Consider the following 24971-nt stretch of genomic DNA (forward strand, 5'->3'; position numbering starts at 1 on the left):
TCGTAAAGTCACATGATTCTAAATCGAAAGTAAAAGTACGAAAACATCCATCAACAGAAGGTTGTTGATATCATTTGCGCAAAATGAATATTTTATGTGCAATTTTTGTTGCACAATTTTGTTACACAAATGGAGCCAAACCAAACTTTATCTTAATGCTTATGGATGATGTGAGTAAATTTGGTTGACAATTCATTTTTTAAGCTATTCCCTAATTTTCAATTTAATGTGGTCATGCAGCTGGTTTATCCAATTTTCATGCAGCTGGTTTTCCATTGTTTACTGTAGAATCATTATTATCCCTTTTCTCTCACATCTTTTATTTCCCTGCTTATATGGACAGATGAAATTTATATTTACATGTGTAATGATATATTTTAGCAGGGGCATAACGTTACATGTATATATCAGTATAAGCAGAACAGATTTTATGTACTTTGTGGCATATATCTGAAAACGTTCTTCATTATTGTTTGTTATACAATACGCAGTATTATGAGTTAATGCTTTAGTAACCATATTTCTTTTCTCTAATTATAAAGAGAATAAAGTTTAATGCTATTTTCATTATCATTTAAGCCCATGTAATGGCATGTTCTGTGTAAACTATATTATGTAAACTATATATTTAACATTTATTGATGTTGGTGGAAAGACAAATACTTGTTTAGTTATACTATCCCAAAGTTAAATTATACATCTCAAGCTGGTATTTTACATCACATGACATAATTAAGTAGCATTTATTTATGAACCTTTGGTCATAAAAGGTTATTCACTCCTTTTATTTGGCACATTAAAATTGCTTTCAAGAGCCCTTACAGGCATAATATGCAGGGTTATGACAAAAATAATGATCTCACAAGTTCAGCTCCACTCAACTTGTCTCTTAAATATGTTAAATTCAAAGTGTCTCATAAACAGGTATTAAATGTTTATTCACCAAATCCTTTCTTTTATCATCAGTATTGAATCAGTATTTTACGTACCGGTATATAATCATACAAGGCATACAAAAAATTGATAATGCTTTAATATTTTTTTTCTCTCAGATGGGATGGGGTGACTTAGGTGTATTTGGAGAACCAAATAAAGAAACACCATATCTGGATCAGATGGCAGCTGAGGGAATGCTGTTTCCAGATTTTTACTCTGCAAATCCATTGTGTTCCCCTTGTGAGTGCTTGAATTTGTATACTGTAGACATGCAGGGTTATTTTTACCCCTTGTTATTTTTCGCCCTTCTACACTTGCAAACAGTTTGATCCAATCTTGAATTCACCCAGAAACAGTTAGAAATGTAAACAAGTAACACTGTGCAGTTATTTAAAAATTGTTTTGAATTCACCCAGTCTTAAATATGCCAGCAGACAATGAAAATGAAAAGGGAACAATTGAAATGGGGGCAAATATTCCCTGTATGCTGTAATAATATTTAATATCCAAGCAGCATGACATATGTGTAATTGAATTTTTTTTAATAAATAAACTAGATAGTTCATTTAGATGATAATGAATGCATGTACCCAGTACAGGAAATAAGTTTTTATGGATTAATGAATGTAACTGTATTGAAAAAAAACTTATGTTCTTTTGGAGTTTGAGTCAATTTTAATGATCTGAATTAATTTGTGTTAATATGTGTTGTATAGAATATGCTGATGTACCACTGGTCCAGAGGAAAATATTGTATACTGTATATAATTATTTCTAAAATACATTTGTAGCAAATTTTGAATGTTACATTTGTATTACCTGTAATATGACATTTTATATGACGAGAATATTGCTAAACTACATTTTTAGAAAAATCAAATTGAATAAATGTTTTACATTTGTATTAGTTAATACAAATTGTTGATGGCTTCAATTCACAGCCAGGGCTGCTCTGTTAACAGGACGTCTACCAATAAGAAATGGATTTTACACCACAAATGGCCATGCTAGAAATGGTAAATACCTGTATCACCATACTCTGACTCAGTGTTAAAACAAGCTTCAATCTGCTTCTCATCCATTGCATGAATATGAATATAATGTCCAATCCTCTCATTCCTTGCAGCAGTTATGAATTATGCAGGAAAGGGCGTTCTAAGTTTATAAGAACTTGTGCCCATCAGTCCTAATTGTGTTCTCACCAGCAAACAATAAAATACATTCAATTAAAAAAAAAATGAAGAGTTTTTAAGCCTTTAATTCAGACGAAAGATTTTTTTTCATAGAAATAAAGTGAACTATGTTCTACCCAACTGGCAAAATTATGTGCAGTTTGATTCGAGGAAACCGAAATTTTTATCAGAAGAAGCAAATATTTATGTTTATGTATTAAGATTTCCCTTTTTACTGTAGATATTTGGATAAACACACTTTTTTTTAATTCTTACTTCACCTGAACCAAATTAAGGCCAGAGTGAGCTTTCCTGATTTAAAATAGAGAGAATGAGAATATTAAAGGTTAAGAAATTTTTTTCATGCATTTTCATTTGAAAATGATTTTTACATTTCCAGCATATACGCCACAGAACATAGTTGGAGGAATTCCAGATGAAGAGATACTGCTGCCAGAGCTTCTTCAGAAAGCAGGATACCAGAGCAAATTGGTGGGAAAATGGTAGGAAGGAAAATACCCATTTGCATGTATAAGTATTCTGAATTTTAACAGAGTTATGTCCCTTAAATTGCATGCCAGTGATCAGAATAACTAGTTTTGCAACTTTTATCAAGATAAAAATTAATTCAATAAAACTTCATACAGCTGGGTGCATTAATTATGTTTTTTTTTAAAGGTGGTCTGATTAAAGTTGTTCATCATCCTTTAATTGTGATTTCATTTTCAGGCACTTGGGACATCAAGCCAAGTACCTGCCTCTGAAGCATGGTTTTGATGAGTGGTTTGGAGCACCCAACTGCCATTTTGGTCCCTATGACAACGTTCACACTCCAAACATTCCGGTGTACAGGAATAAAGAAATGGCAGGGAGGTAGGTAAATTTATTATCATTTTATAACACTAAAAATGCTGCTCAAAAAATTGGGTACTACATGACTGGATGATACTCAAAAACTACTGAGTTTGGTTAAAGGCAATGTAATCAATTTATGCATCTTTCTGATTTGAAAATGAAATACATAAACTGTGGATAGGGGTAAATCTCTCACAATGTTTGATATTGATAAACTTTAATTATGAAATAATCATTTTAAGGTATTGAAAAATTTACTAACTAGCCTATAGGCATCCGTAAGGGGCAGTCGCACAACATCATCTTTGTGCCCAAGTGTTGCAGTGGCTTGCCAGCTTTAAAGCAGATGAGGCATCTGGTGACTAAATTTCATGAGTGGCTGACCAAAAAAAAAAAAAAAAATTCGTATGAAACGGTCCATATTGTATATCCATTTAATTTGAAATTCGAGCATATTGTCCAAACTAAGGTCAAGAGAGTCTGCATAGCACTCTTTTTACACGTATGTGACTACCTGTTAATTTGATTACCGGTACATTTAAAGCATCATTAGAATGAATATTCACATGTGTTATCGGGATGTGACAGCTAGTATAGTTTTAACCTGTTTGAATTCTACTCAACATTCACTGTGACTATGTCAGCTATCAACACAATGTTTTACATAAATAGAGATTACATATTCAAAGTTCATATCAATTAAAGTTCAGTCTCCCACTATATTATACTGGCTTTGGTCAATATCTTAGTGAACTATCATGAAAAATTCATGTCTTATATTATGCAACCAGATGGGGGAGAATGATTGGCCATGGTATGCCACAATGATCCGTCTTTGAACAGAGAAATGGTATTTCAGATGAGATACTTGATTGATCGATTAAATAGATTTTTGGAGTAGCATTCCAAAAATAATTGTTTGGGTAAATAAGATGATTTAATGACTTAAAAGTTATGATTTAAATTGTAACATGCATGCAGCCTCTATTTGCTTTTTCCAGATATTATCAAGATTTTAAGATCGAGAAGAATGGGGAATCTAATTTAACTCAACTTTACACCCAGGTAAATTAATTAAAATATTTTATTCATTAAGTACACAAACTGAATCTTGAATTAAAAATTATTCATCAATTTCAATGTCTTTTATTTGATTCAGAAGCAAATAAATATTTTAATAAAACATATAATATTAAGTCAAAATTTGAGTGAATTTCTTGCAAATACTGCATGGTCTGCAGGATTGAGGTGCTTTTAGAAAGATGTGCAAGTTAATCAATGTTCTAGGACAAGATATAATTCTTTTTTCATACTGCATGTATTTAATGACAAGATTTATTCGGTTTAAAATCACTTGTTCTTATAGCAGCTTAAGGGAGATAACTCTATTTAAGCCTTTACCATTTTTTTTCTACTAGGAGGCAGTGGAGTTTATTACTAGAATGCACAACAAATCAAAGCCATTTTTCCTTTACTGGGCAGTAGATGCTACCCATGAACCCCTGTATGCCTCCAAACCATTTTTGGGGACCAGCAACAGAGGGCTGTGAGGAATATTTGTTTTTATTGAACTCTGCATGATTTAATTGCCATTTCTTCATTACACATCAGTATGACTCAGATGCTAACAATTATTGAGCAAGCCGCAATTTTTTTTTCTGCATCTTGCATTTCTTCAGCCATTCATTTTATAGACTGCTGAAGTTGAAACTGCCTGAATTAATAATTACTGCATTGATTTTTTACTGGATCAAAATTAGTGTTTCCCTTTCATTTTGTTTTCTGTAAGTTATCAAAAGTCAATTTATGATCATAGATAAAGATTTTAAGGATTGAAATGTTAGATCGACTAATTAATAAGTCCAAGATCTCTCGTGATGTATTGCATATTGTTATGTTATATACAGTTAACAGTGATATCTCAAACACTGATATCTCAAATACAATGGAATTGTTAAAGTGATTTTTAAGTCCCAGACACTTATTTTTTTAACTATATATTTTACCGCCGATATCTTGAATACTTAGATATCTTAAAGTTTTCAAACGTACAGCTCCATCTAGTGCGAGATAACAAAAACAGACTGTATTGTCATGCTCTTAATTTTGAGTTTTGAATTGGAGAAGTTTTTCAAAGGCACAATTTAATACTGTACAGCATTATTGGATAAAACTGATTTTCTGTAGATATGGAGATGTTGTGAGGGAGTTAGACTCAGCTGTTGGGAAAATTCTGGCCTCTCTGAGGAGTCTGAAAATAGACAACAACACCCTAGTGTTCTTCTCCTCTGACAATGGTGGTGCAACATATGCCAAGCAACATGGTACTATGTTTCCTGTCTTCTTATTTGTTTTTTATGATGCAGTTACCAGCTGTCCATATTTGTATGTTGGTAATTTCTGAAATTAGTGGAACTTCTTTTTGGCAATATGACAAAAGTGTAATAAGTAATACAATGTACATCCAACAGATATATTATCCAGTTATTTATGTAACACATATATGTAATTCATGCATGTATGTACCGGTAATAAAGAAATTTGCATGGCCTCCTTAAAACTTAGGAAAATGATGCTCAAAATTTGAATTTCTATGTGTAGGAGGCAGCAATGGTCCATTTCTGTGTGGAAAAGAAACAACATTTGAAGGAGGAATGAGAGAACCCACCATTGCATGGTGGCCAGGGCACATAAAAAAGGGACAGGTATGGTTTTACTCTCTCAGTATGACATGTACAGCAGTATAAACTCTTGATTAGAGATCTATTGGCAAAATTCAAAATCAAATTAAATTAAATTAATTTCCTGTAATGCTGTAAATTTTTAATGCTTCAGCTGTAATGATTACAGTCATATATGTTGCGACATAGAGAAAACTGGCGGGAGCAGTTGGAAGTTCTAATTTTAATTAGATTGTCATTACAGTCATCTCAGTTCTGTCATTAAAAAAAAATTATCAGAATTTTTTAGAAGTTATTATTAACATTTATGATTTAATTTATATACACTCATGGCTTTATGGAAGAAAAACCACAATTTTGAAATTATTAAAGTGATTTTAAGATATTTCAAACAAACTCAATACTGTTCAGTTGTTGTGTTGATTCAGGTTTCCCACCAAGTGGGTTCTCTGATGGATTTGTACACCACCTTCGTCGATTTTGCTGAAGTGGCTATGCCGACAGACCGTGTCATCGATGGAATCAGTCTCCGTGCTTCACTGCTCAACAACACCAATGTACAAAGGTAAAAATGCAGTGTGTAGACTTATAATCGTCAATGCATTTTTTGACATTTTTGGAAGGAAGAATCTCAGGATATGTGTAGCTGCATGAGGAATTGATATAGGAATTTGTTTTAAATAATTTACAATTTTTTTTTCAAAGTTTTTACGACTTGCTTTGATGTTTTTTTTACACATGAATAAGAAAATGCATGCGACATCACAAGATCATAATATGTAATATTATGTTGTCAAGGATATCATCTTTAATTATATTATTTGGACCTTAATCTTTTTCCTGGTTCCAATTAAAAGACCTATTTTCATTCATCTGTATTTGTGTGTTCAATTATTAGTTACTCAGTGCAAAAATGATTAAAGTCACCAACGCTAATTTTAAATTGTGTTTTACAGGCCATTATTTTATTACCGAGGAAATCAAATAATGGCAGTTCGGAAGGGGAGTTACAAAGCACATTTATGGACCTGGACCAATTCAATTGAAGAGTTTAAAAAAGTATGTACAATTTAACATTATATAGTTCATTGAAGATGTTAGTTAAGAAAGGAAAACATATCAAGACATTGTTTTAAACAATAAAATGCTTTCTACTTGTAGAGCATACACATTATAAAGCTATATATAATACCTAGCACAGTTTAATTTATTTTATAGAGAAACCCTAATCTACAATGAATTAATTTTCACCTTTGATTAGCCTAAAAAAAACAACACAAGCCAATATCAACATTTACTGTATTAAAAAACTTTATTTTTATTTTCTATATAATTATGTACATACAAGACCAATGGAATCTTGTCTGATATGTTAATTTTTTGCAGGGTACAAATTTCTGTCCCGGTCAAGACATAGCTGGTGTGACCACCCACAACCAAACAGACCACACCTCCAAACCGTTGTTGTTTCATATCGGTAGAGATCCAGGGGAGAAATATCCAATCAGGTACACGAGTGTGTTTACTGTAGATTCCTAGCTTTTTTAATGCAAGGAATAAATATTCGCGTAAAATTGCAATCCTCGTGGATATAAGACTCTCGCTTTTGTTTTTCAGACAGCTTTGAACTCTATGAAATTATAACAAAATAATTCATGCTCACGATTTTACATTCTCACGATTTGGTTCAAAACAGCCAAATCACGGAAATAAATACTCATAGAAGCTGATTCAATGTACATGTACTTGAAAAGTGCAGCGGGATTTTATTTATGCTAGATAGAATATCGGTTAAAAATTGCATCACACCAATATTTGTCACACTTTTTGTACTCAATACTTTATACTTTTAGTCCCAATACTCCAGAATATAAAAAAGAAATGCCATTATTGATGAAAGAAATTCAGAACCATATGGTGCTACTGGTTCCAGCAACCCCCCAACTCAACATGTGTGACGAAGGAGTAATGGTAAGATGCTGCTTTTACATGTATGACCCTGTTTAGTTGTTATACATTGTAATAATTGAAGGTAAGACCGAATTTACTGCAGTGAAAGCAAGGTTAAATGTATTTGTTGAACAACTTATTTACAGGAGTTGAATTCTGTAAATGTATTATATTTGGACTCTACGATATTTGGCGGGAATTAGTTTTTGAACAAGTTGGCATGGATTTGAATTAGCGTATTCCTGAATGTGACTATACTTATACATATACATGTATACATGACATTTGGCGATGTACTTGATTAAGTGGTTGCCGCATTCCGCCAAAAGCGCTAAAAAGAATACACAGCCAAATGTAATACATTTACAGTAGGGTGAGTTAACCATGCATCAGACACATACCTTGGATCGGACAACTTTAGTTATAAATATACAAATAAATGTGCATGCACTCGTGTGTTGTTTCGTATATTCCTGAATTAGAGCTAATGGACTTTATCATTATTAAGAATTTGACAGTCACATTGTCAAAGAAATAGAAATATAGGCATTGTAAAATGCTTCAAATTCGCCATCTTTGAAAATTTAGTTATGAAGATATTACTCTAAAGCAATATTTGAATTTAGTGCATTTGATTTGGAATTAGTGACAATGCACTCTCTGCGTAAAATAATTAGAAAGAAGTAAGTTTTGAAACAAAATATTATTAAAATAAGTCCAAGAAATTTGAACAATCAATGTCAAGGTCATTTTTGCTCCATATGTTCATTTCACCATGGATCGGACACAAATTAACCATGCATCGGACAGTTTTCAGTGTATGGTTTCTTCTAATAATAAGGAAATTATGTGCCCATTCTTTGTGATATACTTTAAATGTGAAGTAAAATTAATATACAAAAAATAATTGATACATATATTTTCTTCAGACCACTTCAAATTCGAGTTTTACGGACACAGCCTTTTTAGTCCAAAGTTCCTATAGGAGCTGGCACGATAAAGAACCCCTCATGATAAATATTTCTTTAAACAGAAGCACTAGTCTAAATTCCTATATGTAGATTTGAGGATTTATATTAAAAGGAACCTGAATAGCAATTGAATGAATTTATTTTTATGAACCTTTGGATTTTTGCATTAAAACCAGAAACTGTTATTTTTTATCTCTACTCAGTACTGTATAACTGTCCGATGCTTGGTTAATATTGTCCGATCCATAGTGAAATAGTTCAACACTTCATTAATTTGCTTTATTTTCTACATTTTCAACAATTTCACAATTATTTCTCCAATAATTAAACAAGGGGAAAACCTGTGACTTTTAAAACAAGTTTTATTTATATTTAGACGATATTTGATGCATGAACAAAGGGAAAAACCCAAAGGTGTCCGATGCATGGTGAAATCACCCTATTGTATTGTTACATTATTGTCTTTTTCTTACGTGTACATGATATAAAAAGAAAACCTTGAAAACTACTGTGAAATCATCAGATTTTGAGGTGGCTCCATTTCTTTAGAATTTGTGGATACCTCTCATCTAGGAATTAACATCCTCCACAAATTAATAAATTACAAATGTAGGGTTGAAGTCATATTCCCTTTTGTAGGTATATGAGAGAATACACGAAATTACGTCCCCACACACCTGTAAAATTTAATCAATCCACGAAATTGGCCCCCACAAAATTTAATGACTCTACAGTACAGTAAAACATCAAATTTCTGATAAAGAATAGATTAAGATAATATCGATTTCATGAAAGGTTATCAGAATTTAAAAAAAAAATGTAAAATATTTTTTAAGTTTTTGGAATTTAATTGGGATGATCAAACTGTGGGAAACAAACATATTTTGCACTTTTGCTTTTTTCAATAGTTTCATTTTTATTTTTGTGCCTTTCAAACATTGTAAATACCGGTAGTGCTTAAAATGGAGGTAGTGAAATGAATTTAAATTTAAAGCAATATTACATACATGTATGCAATGCCATACTAGTATATACTTACCAAGAGAAGATCAAGAGTTACTTGGAATATTTCTATGTGAACAAAAATGCCTTTAAAAAAAAGGTTAAACTATGGTATGGGGCATGATTACTTTATACAGTCATGTAGAATTAATATGATTTTGATATATTTTAGAACTGGGCCCCTGCAGGTTGCAATAAAGGCCAAAACAAATGTTACAAGGGGCCACCATCCAAACCATACAACTGTACCTGGCCCCATTAATAGTCAACACACACACTTGTGAGACTTCTGCCCACTGTGTGAAATCTTCTGACCGTAATTATGGACCATTTATTGAGGTTAAAGTATATGTCTCTGGATTAATATCTTGAATAATGCAATTATTCAAATTGATGTGTATAAATGTGCTTATTTGATTGTCATTCTTTGGGGCTGCTTTGTGTATTATAATTTCATAATGGTATGAAATGTGTATTTTTTCTTGTGCAAATGATTTTAATCAAATTTCACCTTTTTTAAAAATGTTATTTTTAAAATTATTTTTTCTTTTGAAATAGCATACAATGAACAATTATGAAAGTTTTGTTTTAACTTCTATGTGACTAATTATTGTTGGGCTTACTAATTAAAACTTAAGAAAGATATTTTTAGAACCAAAACAATTTCACTCTCATATTTTTTGCATATCTACAAAGTGTAAGATAGAAAAGGAAGTTATTTTATATAAATTCTAACCTTTCTCAGTGTATGAAGTGTTTGTTAATTTGTTTTACAAAAATTAGCATGAAATTTAATGTTTTATTTTATTTTCAGTGTTTTAAAAATTGAAATTTAAGAACATTATCTGAATGATGACACAGATGTCAGGATGCAAATCTAATTTTTCATGTATGATGTCAATTATATTAGAAATATGAGAATAGAAATTGTTCTCCGGGTGTCCACTTCCTTCTAGACAGAAACAATAATCTAGTTTATACAGTGTGCAGACTGGGTTGATTATATTACATTTGTATATTGAGTATTCACAAAGCTAGTTTGATTATCAGCATAAATATTGTATGCTTTAATACTCATACTCTCCCAAATCTCAAAAAATCCTATCCTCTTTAATGATACAATATGACCTACAAGAATTTTTTTAAAAGAAAAATAGCTCAAACACATAAAAGAAATTGCTTCATGTTTATGAATATATAACAAAAAGTTACCCAATGTTACGGAATCAACAAAAAGCAAGATAGTTGCAAATTTCATAATGAAATGAAGTAAAAATCTTGTAATAGTAACAAATTAAAGCAACCAGTTATTTTAATGACAACATTTTGAGAGGAGTCAAAATTCCTCACAATATATGACATTGTACCAATCTTCCTCTTAGGAATGTTGCATAGTTATAGGATAATTATGTTATGTTACTTTCTATGTGCAATATACATTCCCTGGAATATGTCAATCATTCCAATGTTTTTATGTCATTGTTGTCATGTTTTTTTTTCTATTTTTTTTTCTTTGTAAAATGATTTATTTAAAAGAATGAATCTCTAAATTGTTTGTAGCATAAATAAGGCATGAAGTATGCATTGTTGATATGAAATGAATTGGGTATTTAACTGAGTTTATTGTAATGTACATTAATTTTGTCTTTAAACTGTACCACTATGATAATGAATGGTAGGGTGATTGTGGCGAGGTTTATTTTTTTCTTTTATTATTAGTTTTAGTCATGCTTAATGAAGCATTGTTAATTTAGTTAAGATGACTTGTACATTTTATCTATAGTCTGTCCCAAGATATTTAAAATGCTGCACATTTGGACGGTTTTTAATAAAAATACACATACCTGTGAAAAAAGTGCATTTGAAATCGATGAAAGGGTAATTTCCAAGATAACTTCATTCACACATTATCATTTTTAGCTCACCTGAGCCAAAGGCTCAAGTGAGCTTTTCTGATCACAATTTGTCCATTGTTGGCGTCGTTGTTGTCGTCATCGTTGTAAACTTTTCACATTTTCATCTTCTTCTCAAGAGCCGCTGGGCAGATTTCAACCAAATTTGGCACAAAGCACCACTAGGTGAAGGGGATTCAAGTTTGTTCGAATGAAGGGCCACACCCTCTTTAAAGGGGAGATAATTGAGAATTATTGAAAATTTGTTGGTATTTTTCAAAAATCTTCTTCTCAAAAACTATTCGGCCTGAGAAGCTTAAACTTGTGTGGAGGCATCCTCAGGTAGTGTAGATTCAAGTTTGTTCAAATCATGGTCCCCGGGGGTAGGGAAGGGCCACAAGAGGGGGATCAATTTTTACATGGGAATATATAGAGAAAATCTTTAAAAATCTTCTTCTCAAAAACCAGCAGGCCAGAAAAGCTCATATTAAAATGGGAGCATCCTCAGATAGTGCAGATTCAAGTTTGTTCAAATCATGGTCCCCAGGGGTAGGTTGGGGCCACAATTGGGGGATCAAGTTTTACATAGGAATATATAGAGAAAATCTTAAAAAATCTTCTTCTCAAAAACTATTAGGCCAAGAAAGCTCAAATTGGCGTGTAACTATCCTCAAATAATGAAGATTCAAGTTTGTTTAAATCATGGTCCCTGGAGTAGGGCGGGGCCACAATGGGGGATAAATTTTTATATATAGAGAAAATCTTTAAAAATCTTCTTTTCAAAACTATTAGGCCAGGAAAGCCCAAATTTTAGTGGAAGCATCCCTATGTCGTATAGATTCAAGTTTGTTAAAATAATAGTCCAGGGGTAGGGTGAGGCCACAATGGGGGATGAATTTTTACATAGAGATGTAGAGAAAATCTTTAAAAATCTTCTTTTTAAAGACTATTTGGCCAGAAAAGCTTAAACTTTTTAGAGGCATCCTCGGGTAGTGTAAATTCAAGTTTGCAAAATCACAGTCCTTAATGGTAGGGCGGGGTCGTGATGGCGGTTTAAATTTTTACATAGGAATTTACATAGAAAATCTTTAAAAATATTCTGGGAAAGTTTTCGGTCCAAAACTCAGTACTTAGTGTGAAAGCACAGGTTATGCAGATTTAAGTTTGATGAAACTGTGATTCCCTAGAGAAAAGTGGGGCCACAAAAGGGGGGGGGGGTACATAGGAATAGAGAAAAATCTTCTTACAGGTACAACAACAAAAGGGACCAGATCTTTTTAGCAAGATCTACTGTACTTAGTTGTCAAGATATTTTGATACTGTAATGCTAATTTGATCAGAATTAAGGCAATTGTTGCTCAGGTGAGCGATGTGGCCCCTGGGCCTCTTGTTTCCTCTTAAAAATTCACAGGAAAGAAAACAGATTTCCTACGGAGATTTACAATGGGGAATATTGGCATCTTTCGTACATTCAGAATTCACTCGGAATACCTCGCACAATTTTTTTAACATATCACCCGGGTACCTTCATCTCTTCATCAATGGAAAAACCCCATAGACTTTTTTATTTTTAGCTGTGTTTTTAAACCTGACAAGCTAGAGGGGGTGTTTCAAAAGGGGAAATCTTAGGATATCATACTATTGAATGGACATCATCTGAACCAAGAGGTATTTATGGATATCGAATGATTAAAGAAAATATGCAGCAAAAATATCTTGGGACAGACTACAAAAATATCTATGATACTCTGAATATGGAAGTATGTCTGTTAGGTTTTATCAGTTTTATTCATGCTTAATGAAGCATAGTTGTAAGAGCAAGAGATCTTAAAATTAAAAACAAACCATATCTGTGATACAAGTTTGTTCATAATAAAGTAATGGTATTTTTGCATTAAAGAAAAAATATGTTGATTTTTCTTTTGGATCAAATTCTATTTAAAAGGATGTTTGAATCTTTTATGAATAGAGATTTATAAAATTTGCATGCAATTTTATCTTATTTTCAGGAATATAGGTCGATACTTTCCCCTTGACGCTTGACAATCGACTTTTATTATGGTTCGACTTATATAAGGAGTTACGGGTTTACATTTTTTCATGTTAAATGCTCAAAAACTCTCGACAGGTTATATGTAAATAAGAAAATAAATGTAAAAAAATATTTTGACGCAAAATTCTATGTTAAGTTACGTAATCGGCAATTATCAATACTGTTGTGTATACAGCACACAGTCGCGAAGGCTGACACCGTGCAGTTTTTTTTAAAGCACAATTTTCAAAATGGTTGAATAGGTAAGACATCTATTGATTCGTATTATCACCGGGTTTTCAAGAAGAAAAATCTGGTTATTGAAATGGTTAAAAATCGTGGGCGGATGTCAAAAGGTTGCCCCTTTTGCATGGATGTATCCTCCCACCAATCGTAACCTCTCGGGCCTTTCCGGCAGAGCTCAGCTGCCTGAAATGCCCGATCGAGATGTAACAGTTGCACGATTGATCTTCCTACAGTTTTCAAGATAAAGTGTTTTTTTTGCACATCAACTGAACATATATCACAGATGTACATAATAGTTGGACTTTGATTTTTGATGACCAATACAAAAAATACAAGCCGTTGAACTTGATCATTTTTGCAAAATATTGCTTATAGGGTACCCCTATTGTACAGACAACCCATTCATTTTTCAAGATAAGAACTGTTTGGTTTGAAGTTCAATTGTACATAAATGCAAGATGTACATTTATGCAAAATGTACAAATTACTTGTATATTTTGGTGAATTTACGAGAAAAATGCCAGCTATTGAACTTTTTTTTTCATCATATTGCACACAGGGTGGATCATTTGTTCAGATAACTTCTTAAGTTTTCAAGATAGGATTTTTTTGCATTTCAATTATAGAAATATGCACCATATACATGTACATGTATAGTGATAAGCATCATCCTTTGATTTTTTTGATCGACAATTTTGATCGGATTATGGATACTGTTCACATAGATACTGTTCACACTAAAGAAAGCCAGGTTTGCTGTTACATTGACAGCTTTCTCTTGTTTTATTCTGAAATGCATAGTTTTATGTAGTGACACTTTTGATTTGAACATATTTTATTATGCAAAATATACATGTACATTTACGTAAATGGATTAGGCAGCAGGCAATGCCTATGTAAGCCTTCTCCAAAAAGTGACACTTTTCTCAATGACACATGAATAGGTCCAATCCAATAGGACCATGACTGACCCCATCCTAATTTGTTGAAATCTTTGAAGATCTTTACCAGCAAACCATATATTGTCCTTGATCTTGTATCAAGATAATTTTAAAGCGACCCAGTGGGCATGTCAGACCACAGCCTATTATATAATTATATGATTCTATATCATATTTTCGTATTGGTGAATGTTTATTCATGCGTATTGGAAGATGGCAGATGTAATTTTCTTCAATAAAAAGAATCTTTGAATGGTTATTTAACTTTCAGCGCTAACATTGGTCAATCAAAACTCTTGCATTGAGTATTTAAATGTCACCTGACACGTTTTATTCGAACCTTTGATAAATACATATACCTTTCAGAATGACACATTTCTGCTCTTCTATCTGAAGCGAAGTGCTGAGATGAGCAATGTGGCCCATGGGCCTCTTGTTATTATTTTAAACTTTTTTATCTGTTATTCTTTCTCCTTTCCTAGCTTATCTTCTTTTGACACAAATATAATAACTAATAAAAAACTTTTGCTTGAAATTGCTTTGAGACTCGCGAAAATTGAATTTTGATGAAAACTTGTAATGATAAAAAAGGGCACACGTATTCAAGTTTCAACTCGAAAGACTTGCATTTTTTAAAGTTTTGGAAAACGTTCAATTATGTTGTCTGGGTTTCTTTTTTACAGTTTAAAGGAATTAGATTTTCAATTTCAATTGCAATAAGATAGCGTGTTTAACTTCAATACGTAAAGGTTGAACACGTGGGAACATATTGAACACGTGAGAACATATATTGAACACGTGGGAACATGCTAATAGATGTCAGCAGGTCCAGGAAATTCTCCATTTTAAACACAAAAAAATGTAAGAAAAATGGCCCCGGTTTCTTAACGTACCGCGTAATCTGGTGTATAGCCCCTTATACCATAAATCACTGGAAGCCATTATTCAAGGATAAATCCAAGATTAAACCAGTTTGTCTTTTGTGTGTCAAGATGTGCGTGTAATTTCCTCAGTAGTAATCGATTATTTGAACTATTGTATTAACACATAATCCCAATCAAAGCTTAGATCCGAAAAGTTTATCCTATACCGAGAATGGGAAAAATACAACCAACTGTAAATGATTGATTTGTATACTGTACCAGTTGCTAACAAAAGAAGGATGATCCTTTTGGTTTTAACAACCAGCTCTGTAACTGGGCCATTGGTGTGATAAGTTCAAATGAGATTTATGATAAGTCAATAAATATAAAGGATATTGAAATATGTAATTGTTGAAAAGGATGACATCAAATAGAGTGGTTGAAATTGAGAACCGAATTAATGATTCAATATTAGTTGCTAAACGTATCAATGCTGTTGTTTTGTTAGTGTTTGCTTACACATGCATTTTACCAGTTGCCTTCTCGCAAGACTCTACCAACAGTGTTTTTGCTCGTGATACAGCACCTAATTAATTTGATTTAAGGTCATTTAGGATGGAAGGCAGACAAAATACATGTTTCTTATAATATAAAGACTTGCTCCAATTAAAACAAAAATAAAAGAGACATAACTTGCACGTACTAAGTAATCAAGAATAGTACCAATCAATATGAATTTAAAATACCAAGTTTTACTTCTTGACAAGGATCAAAAAATTTTGTCAAATTTTTCTCAGATTCTATAATTTGACACGATGTATCGATTACACTTAACATCTTTGCAAGAAGAACCTGTTAAGATAGTTCATCTTTGACAGCAGGCACATAGAAAACTCGAATAAGGCGCCTACTTACATCAGTTCCGACTCGGTCGACATTCGTCAAGAAAGATGCAACTTGAAAATCGAGATGGAATACCACCAAATCGACGGCTAAAGACCAAGGCGTAACAACCTTTCGTGCATTTTGGCGCGGAGAAAATCAAGATAAAAGAATCTTCATATTATATGTATAAAATTGAGAATTGATTTATTTATTGATTTATTTATGTCTTTTTTTTCCAGCAACATGACGTTAAGATTGTAGTCTTTAAATAACCTGTTACAACGCATTTTGAACAATTACGCACTTCGAAAATCTGGGACGAAAATAATGCTCTTTGAAAAAAGCACGTCGACAAAACGCACTATGAAACATGTTTTTTCAAAGTGCGTTACCACACATCTACACGGCAAAGATTAAATCTATGATTTGTTCAACCACCCTTTTCAGTGTGAAAGTAAATAATTTTCCATACTTTTTCAATTCAACGTATTATACGAAATGTCCTATTTTGGCCAGGCTAGCTAAGCCTCTTACTGGTCGTGTTCATTATGTCAATGTTCAGGTCAGGTCAGCAAGTAATATTTTTTACTATGTAACTGTTTCTTTCAATTAAAAAGGGAAGTTTATATGGAATTTTGAATTTACGTTTATTAGCATGTTTACGGTAATTTGAGTAGCTAACCGACCACAGAATTCTATCCGCTATTCGAATAGTGAAAAGCGAAAAGCGAATAGAACTCCAACTTCTGATTGCCTACGTCATATGCCACACAATTATGTCAAGTTATTCTAAATGTTTGTGGGTTTTTTGCTTTAGTAAATAACCGGTAATTTTCCATTTTCCATTTGACGTAATTAAAACATATTTGTACATGAAGGTTGGTAATTTTCCATACTAAATGTATACACATTTGAGTAAAACATAACCTTTTATGGGTTGATAATTTTTCCCTTATATACGTATTATATATTTAGCAGAAAAATAAATCTAGCTACTTCAAGAAATGTCTACAGTCTTTCTTTTACATTGGAGTTCATTTGAGATGTTTCCTAACGTGAGTGTTCGAAATTCAATATATAAAACTCGCAAAATGCGAGTTAGAATATCTAGATTGCAAGTTAAATATATTTAAAACTCGCAAAAACTTAACAGTTGATATTTTCCTTGTAATTTTACCCGAAAAAAATTCTGATCGATGCCTTGTTTTAGTCTTTCTCTCTTTAGTTACTGTTTTAGTACATTCGCCATTTTATATCCGCCATTTGTTTAAAATGAACCAGAAAGCAGAATGTCAGTGCCGATAGTCAAATTAAAAACGATTAAAAAGTAGTTGCATGCATTTTAAGTTACAAAAAAAACTTCAATGCATTTTGAAATTACGAGTAGCCTGGTAAAATGTCAAGTTAATTTTTTTTCTGGTACTCGCTATTATTTGCAAGTTGTATTATTAGGGAACGTATCAATGTAGCGAAATGTGAGTCAGAGAAAAATTGCCCCCACGCGATTAACGTTCCTTTGCGCCAGAAAAGGTTTGATTTCTCAATTTCATCAGTGATTTCATGAACCGAATTCCTAAATCAGACTGCTTCACAAAAGTTCGCCGAGAAAACCAAGCAGATGAATAAACTTTAAACAGATATGATATGTACATGTCTATGAATGAACCAAACTTTTCATCGCAAATCCAGTATAGTCTAGTCCGATTTAGTCGATAAGAAACTTTTACGGCAAATAATTATTATTTTGTCCAGCATGGTTTTTAAACATAATTAAAGTATGCTGATTCCCAAAAAAATGCTGGCCTTCATGAAAATGGCGTTCAGTAGCTCAAAATGGCGATTTAAAATGGCGGATAACCAAATTTTATATTTTTTCTTAAAGTTTTTTTTATTATTGACAAAAAATAATGAAATGATCCAGCTTAGTATTTTTTGATATCTAAAGTGTGCTAAGTTTGAAAAAATTTGCTGGCCTTCCCCAAAAAGCGTTAATTAGGTCAACATGGCGATACAAAATGGCAGATTTTATAATTTTTTTCCTAAAAAATTCAACTAGGAAAAAGGCATAAAAACAATAATAATTCAGTCCAGCAAAGTTATTTTTGCATATTAATTAAAGCGTGCTTAGTCTGAAAAATATGCTTGCTATGACAAAAATGGCGCTAATTAGGTAAAAATGACGGTCAAATTGGTCGACAGGCATATTCTTTGATTCTCTTAAGTCTTAAAAATTGAGGTAACAAACGATTATAAATTGGTTCAGCATAGCATTTTATCATAACTATGGTGTACTGAGTCCAACAAAATATGTTGATCGCGATAAATAGTTAAAAATGGTGGACAGACAGATTTTATCGTTTTTCGTCTCACAATCTCTTTCATGGAAAAAAAAAATAACAATACAAAAGCACAAGTCGGTCTAGCAGACATATTTATCATAATTAGGTTGTGCCAAGTTTGATGAAATGTGTTGGTCTTCATGAAAATGACGTTAATTTTGTCAAAATGGCAATTCATATTGGTGTATACCAGCAGCCAAATTCCTTAATATCTATACAGACTACTAAAGGCCTCTTAAATGGTGAAAATGTTTAAATATCATAATTTCAATAATACTAATGATGTAACTGACAATCAAATTTGAACACTTGTATTAATAGAAAAAACTCCACCAGCTTTTTATTTGGAAAAAAAATTCTGTTTTCCCTTACTAAGCTACAGTATATAATTATGTTATTTACACAATCTTTTTTTGAATGATAAGATTGTGATTTGAAAATTGCAAATGTCTTTACCCTGGAAGTAGGCGCGTTTACATTCACACATAAAGGTTCTGCAACCTGTGGGGCAGTTGCAAGCTATCAAATATAAGAAAGCTTTAGGTATAAGATCTTTTTTAAAATAAGACAAAACGGAAAAATATTTAGCAATTTTCAGTAAAATATGGAACTGTTCTTTTTCTTCGTTAAAGTGTTCCAATCTAATTTTTCATGTGCATATTTGTATAACTATAATGTTATACTTACACGTTTCATCCCTGTAAACGGCGTTAAAAGAGAATTATGAATTCTGGCTGTCGGCCATTTTGAAACGCCATCTTGACCCAAATAATGCCATTTTTGTAAAAGTAAGCATATATCGCCAAACTCAGTATATTACCCTAATTATGAATGAAAACTTTTTGTTGGACCAGACTATAATTGTTTTAATGCTTTGTTTCTTGTTAAAAAACTTAGATAGAAAGTGATGAAATCTGGCTGTTATTTACAGTAGGCCATTTAAATCGCCATTTTGACCTATTTACAGAATTTCCGTCATAGCTAGCATATTTCTTAAGACTCAGCATGTCTTAGTTATATTGATAAACTTTGCTGGACCAAATTAAACTTGTTGGTCTCATACTTTTTTCCGTTTTAAGAAACTTTAAAGAAAAAAATATGAAATCTGGCTGTCCGCCATTTTGACATAAAAAGCATGGCTTTAGTGGAAACCATCATGATTCCTCAGACTTAGCACGTCTTATTTATGATTTGAAAATTTATTTAAAAAATTACAATTGTTTGTTTCTCGCTTTTTTACCATTTAAGAAACTAAACGGGGAAAAAAAATAATCTGGATGTCCACCGTTCTGAATCGCCATTTCTTTTTAGATAATTTACGACATTTTTTGAAAATGGCATATTTTTCCTGACTATTCACGCCTAAGTTATAATTAAAAACTAAACTGGACTGAATATTCATTGTTTGTCTCACTCTTTACGTCCATTTCAGAAATATAAGACGAATTAACAAAATTTTGTTATCCGCCATTTTAAATTGCCACTTTGACCTAATTAACCACATTTGTGGAAAGCCCGCATCATTTGTAAAACTCAGCACACACTGGATATGATGAAATACTATTTTAGATCAATTCATTAGTGTTTGTCATTATTTTTTCCCATTGAAGAGACTTTAAGAGAAAAATATGAAGATTGGCTGTCCGCCATTTTGAATCGTCATTTTGACCTACGCCATTTTCATGAAGGCCAGCATATTTTTTCAGCCTCAGCATACTTTAATCATGCATGAGGGACCAAATAATAATTATTTGCCGTTAAAAGATATTTCTAGAGCTCTTTTAAGAAATTAGGACTAGACTAGTATGTTTGCGTTAATCTAAATATCTTTTCATGTCTTCATGCCGATTTTCCCCCAAGAAACGCAATTTGATTCAGAAAAAAAAATCATCACGAATCTTCTAGAGAATCAAAATGAAGGTTAAGGAGACTTCCGGGGAACAACCCTTCATTTGCGATTCAACTACAGCCTGTTTACCGTGTCTTTATCGGGGTTGGTTTGCATAATGAAAGTTCTGGGTTGATTTGGTGCACTAGACTTAATATGCTAGATAATGGACTCGACAGGTTCCTAAATACGATGACAGAAGTTATATATTATATATATATATATAAAATATGAAAATTTATCATAACAAACTGTACTACTTCACTTCACGGAGCTGGCGATGGGATTTAAAAGAATATTAGACTGAGGCAAATATGCTAGATAATGGACTCGACAGGTTCCTAAATACGATGACAGAAGTTATATATTATATATATATATATAAAATATGAAAATTTATCATAACAAACTGTACTACTTCACTTCACGGAGCTGGCGATGGGATTTAAAAGAATATTAGACTGAGGCAAATTAAGTGACGATGTTTGTAGTAAAAATGTCCGAGGATTTTTGGGGACACAAACATTTGTACAGAATATGTAGAAATAAGATCAATCAGCCCAAAACTAGCGCATTTTTGAGCGCAGTAAATTGCAACTTTTTAACACATATGGAACTGTAGCTCCCGGGTCGGCCATCCGAATTTTTCAGACCGGGAGCTACAGACCTGCAGCTACTGGTATTATTCATTAAGTTTATGACTACTAGTATTAGTCATTGAGTTTTGCAATTGACTACTATTTTAGTCATTGAGTTTTAGACTGTAAATATTAGTCATTGGGTTTTTGACTACTAGTATTAGTCATTGAGTTAAAGACTACTGGTATTACGTCATTGAGTAAATGACTACTAGTCTTAATCATTGAGTTTATAACTACTAGTATTAGTCGTTGACTTTTGCAATTGACTACTATTATTAGTCATTGAGTTTAAGACTATTAATATAAGTCATTGAGTTTAAGACTATTAATATGAGTCATTGAGTTTTTAACTACTAGTACTAGTCATTGAATTTATGACTACATGTATTAGTCATTGAAATTATGACTAGTATTAGTCATTGAGTTATTGACTACTAGTATTAGTCATTGAGTTTATAACTTTTAGTATTAGTCATTGAGTTAATGACTTCTAGTATTAGTCATTAAGTTATTGATTATAAGTTTTAGTCATTAAGTTTATGACTATTAGTATTAGTCATTGAAATTATGACTACTAGTATTAGTCATGAAGTTAATGACTACTAGTATTTGTCATTTAGTTTATAAGTCCCAGTCTTAGTTATTGAGTCTATAACTACTAGTATTAGTCATTGAATTAATGACTATTAGTATTAGTCATAATGTTATTGGCTACTAGTATTAGTCATTGAGTTATTGATTACTAGTATTTGTCATTGATTTATTGATACCACAGTCTTCATTCTCTTTGCTGAGGATGGTACTTATCGGCCATCATCCCAGTTGTTTTAAAATTTACTAAGAGTTAAAAAATGAGATTAAAAGAATTCCTATAACTTTATATCAGTTAACCTCTGCAAAAATATCAAACGATGTAAGAAAAAATATAATTATTTAATTTATCTAAACTGTAGCAGAGGAAGGTCGTGAGTACCAATCAAACAGTCTTCTGTCACGTGTCAACTGTTACTATTCATAACCCATAAAATGGTTCAGTGATTAACGCTCTATAGTGGTAAAGTTTCCTTTTTTTTTTTTTATCTCACCCGATCAAATTTTATTTTTGAAATAGAAAGAATATATCATAATGATTATTCAATGCGCGATATCATGAGATTAAATTGCAGAAAAACAGACAATTTGAAGTAGAATTCTTAATCTTTGAGTCTGAGATCAGCGCGATAATTTATTGCACTAATCAATTCTTTAATTGACATCCACAGATGATATAGAGACCGTGTATATAGCGTACTAAATCCTTAAATGGTAAACGCTGTGAAAAAAAACTGCCTTTTATATCAACGCTTGTCCGACAACTGAACTTTTTATCAACCCACATGCCATTAATCAAATCGATACTTATACCCATGAGTTCTCCGACTCTTAAATTGTCTTGCGTGAGAGAAAAAGAGAACCCATTAGCTTTTGTGAACTATTGTCTCTCGGTGCATGAATTGACGAGACAATACATATATACACACAGTACAAAGCATGAAGGAATTCACTTCAATGGAGCTTCACATCCTCCTCAAACTGGGGGGGAGCGGGGGGTGAATTTTTGACCTTCAGAACCACTTTTCGGTCGAGACACACTGCCACACACTAATTATAGAATATACAGTTGACGCCAACTGAGAGGATCCTAGCGATGCAAACTGTATGACAAATACAGTAATACGTAGTATAAAGTGCATACATTGCAATAACCATGGAATGAAAATAAACCTGCCAATATTGAAGATCATTAAATTCACATCACACTTTAAATCAACGATTTTGGACGAGTATTCCACTCTTAGCGCACCTTATATTGACGTCAAAATGAAAATATTACGTAATTGAAATGTCTATAAAATTTAACCACTTATCTAACTATTTAATATATGTGTAACCGATAATATGTTGTTTTTTTTATAAATACGTAATACTGTTTTACCCTTGTGTGTCCGTCTGTCTGTCCGTCCGTCCGTCCACTATTTTTGTACCATGCGAACGTCACCTTCCTATTAAATGACGACTTTGTTTATTTTTAGCCTAAATTTTCAACAACAAAAATTTCGTCAAAGATTTCTCAGCAACTATTTATAGCAGATGCTTGAAACTTTGCTTATTTTGCATATTTAAATCAGAGCGGGGGTATCACTAGTAAGCATTGGCTCACAGATATCTTTTTTTTATTATTTTAACGCAGAAACTGCATATTTACAGTAAAACTCGCTTAGTACTCACACGGATCTCGAATATAGCAAAGTTTGTTTGAATTCCCGGAAAAAAATTCTTGTAAAATTTAACGACAATAACGAAATCGGATTTTTTTGGCGAACTGGTGAAAAAAATAACGAAAAACGCCTTTTACAAGACTCACTTTTAAGTTGTTTTTAAGTTGTTTTAAACGTTAGCAATACGAAATGGCATAATTGTTTGAATGAATTTATTTCCACCAAAATCTTTATGTACAATCCAAATAGGTTTCCAAAGAAGGTAAATTGTAAATTAACGTTTCTTCATCATTATTTGCATGAGTAATATAATCTAATCTACGAGTCTAAAAAAGAACAGACGATTTTTTTTTAAGAAATACAATATTATCTCAAGTTATAACATAGTGACTTAAAAACAATTTTAATCAAAGTAATGAGGTACTGTCGGGAGTTGATTTAATTGATTATTATCAATTTTAAAGTCAACGATATGTTATGCAAAATTTTTATAATATGAATTCTCGAACTTTTCCGACAAGAATTTCGAGAAAAACCTATATAAATCATGTTGTGTAATATTTAAAGATGGAATTAATTCCATCAAACTGTGTATCAGTAATCGAAATATTTCTTAAAATTGTACACGTCTGGATCCAAGCAATATTGAACTCTAGTCTCGTTCAACCAGACGCTCGGCTGTCTCCGTTAATCTCCGACTACCAAGAGAGACTCTCTGCTTATCGGAGATTTACGGAGACAGCCGAGCGTCTGGTTGAACTCTAGCGTAGGAATACAGGCAACTACAAAAAACAATTGAATTGTTCGTACTATATAAAATCTGACTATTTTCAAGGTATTTATAGATACATTTCTTTTGAAAAACAATGGTACAGCATACAGTAAACCGCATTTATCTATTATTTTCACGATCTACGTCTTGTCAACGGCGATGATTTGTGCTTAGGTCCAAACACTGTTTCACTTTCGGTTTGCCAGAGTAACTGCATAGGAAAATTGATTAAAATCAACTCCCAAAAAATACCATACACATATTCATCTTAAAATATTTTCTACGATTTTGTTTCTCTATTTAGCATCTTTTAAATGACAAATGACATCTATAGACATTAATTTATATAGCGAGCTGGCATCTCTCGCAGACAAGCAATAATATTCAATAAAAAATTCATTTTAAATAAATCGATCATTCAATATGAATTCCCGAAATCAGTTTTCCCCTCTAGCTTCCCACTAGCGATCATTGCAGAAAAAAATGTGTATTTTTCTGCAATGTCGTTACCTTCATAATCTGCATAAATTATGAACGAAACCTTTTTATTGTTTAAATAAACCCTACAAAAATAATACATTTCGTCTTTAGTACTTTCAAAATTTGCAATTTGACATGAAAACGAGATGAAAACTTTTTAACGGCCA

The 24971-nt window shown here is 32.1% G+C and overlaps 1 protein-coding gene across 1 annotated transcript; it reads left to right on the plus strand.

Moving 5' to 3' along the window:
- Positions 1–28: 28 nt before the first annotated feature.
- LOC128188777 (N-acetylgalactosamine-6-sulfatase-like) lies at positions 29–13365 on the plus strand. The gene is made up of 14 exons (XM_052860040.1): positions 29–170; positions 1053–1176; positions 1878–1952; positions 2509–2611; positions 2838–2981; positions 3965–4028; positions 4382–4509; positions 5151–5287; positions 5565–5668; positions 6073–6209; positions 6601–6703; positions 7031–7152; positions 7498–7615; positions 9740–13365. Exons 1-14 carry the CDS (start codon positions 84–86, stop codon positions 9827–9829), a joined length of 1536 nt encoding a protein of 511 aa, XP_052716000.1. The 5' UTR covers positions 29–83; the 3' UTR covers positions 9830–13365.
- The last annotated feature ends 11606 nt before the right edge of the window (positions 13366–24971 follow it).

This window comes from Crassostrea angulata, chromosome 6 (genome assembly GCF_025612915.1).
Source record: "Crassostrea angulata isolate pt1a10 chromosome 6, ASM2561291v2, whole genome shotgun sequence".
In the NCBI taxonomy this organism is placed as follows: domain Eukaryota; kingdom Metazoa; phylum Mollusca; class Bivalvia; order Ostreida; family Ostreidae; genus Magallana; species Magallana angulata.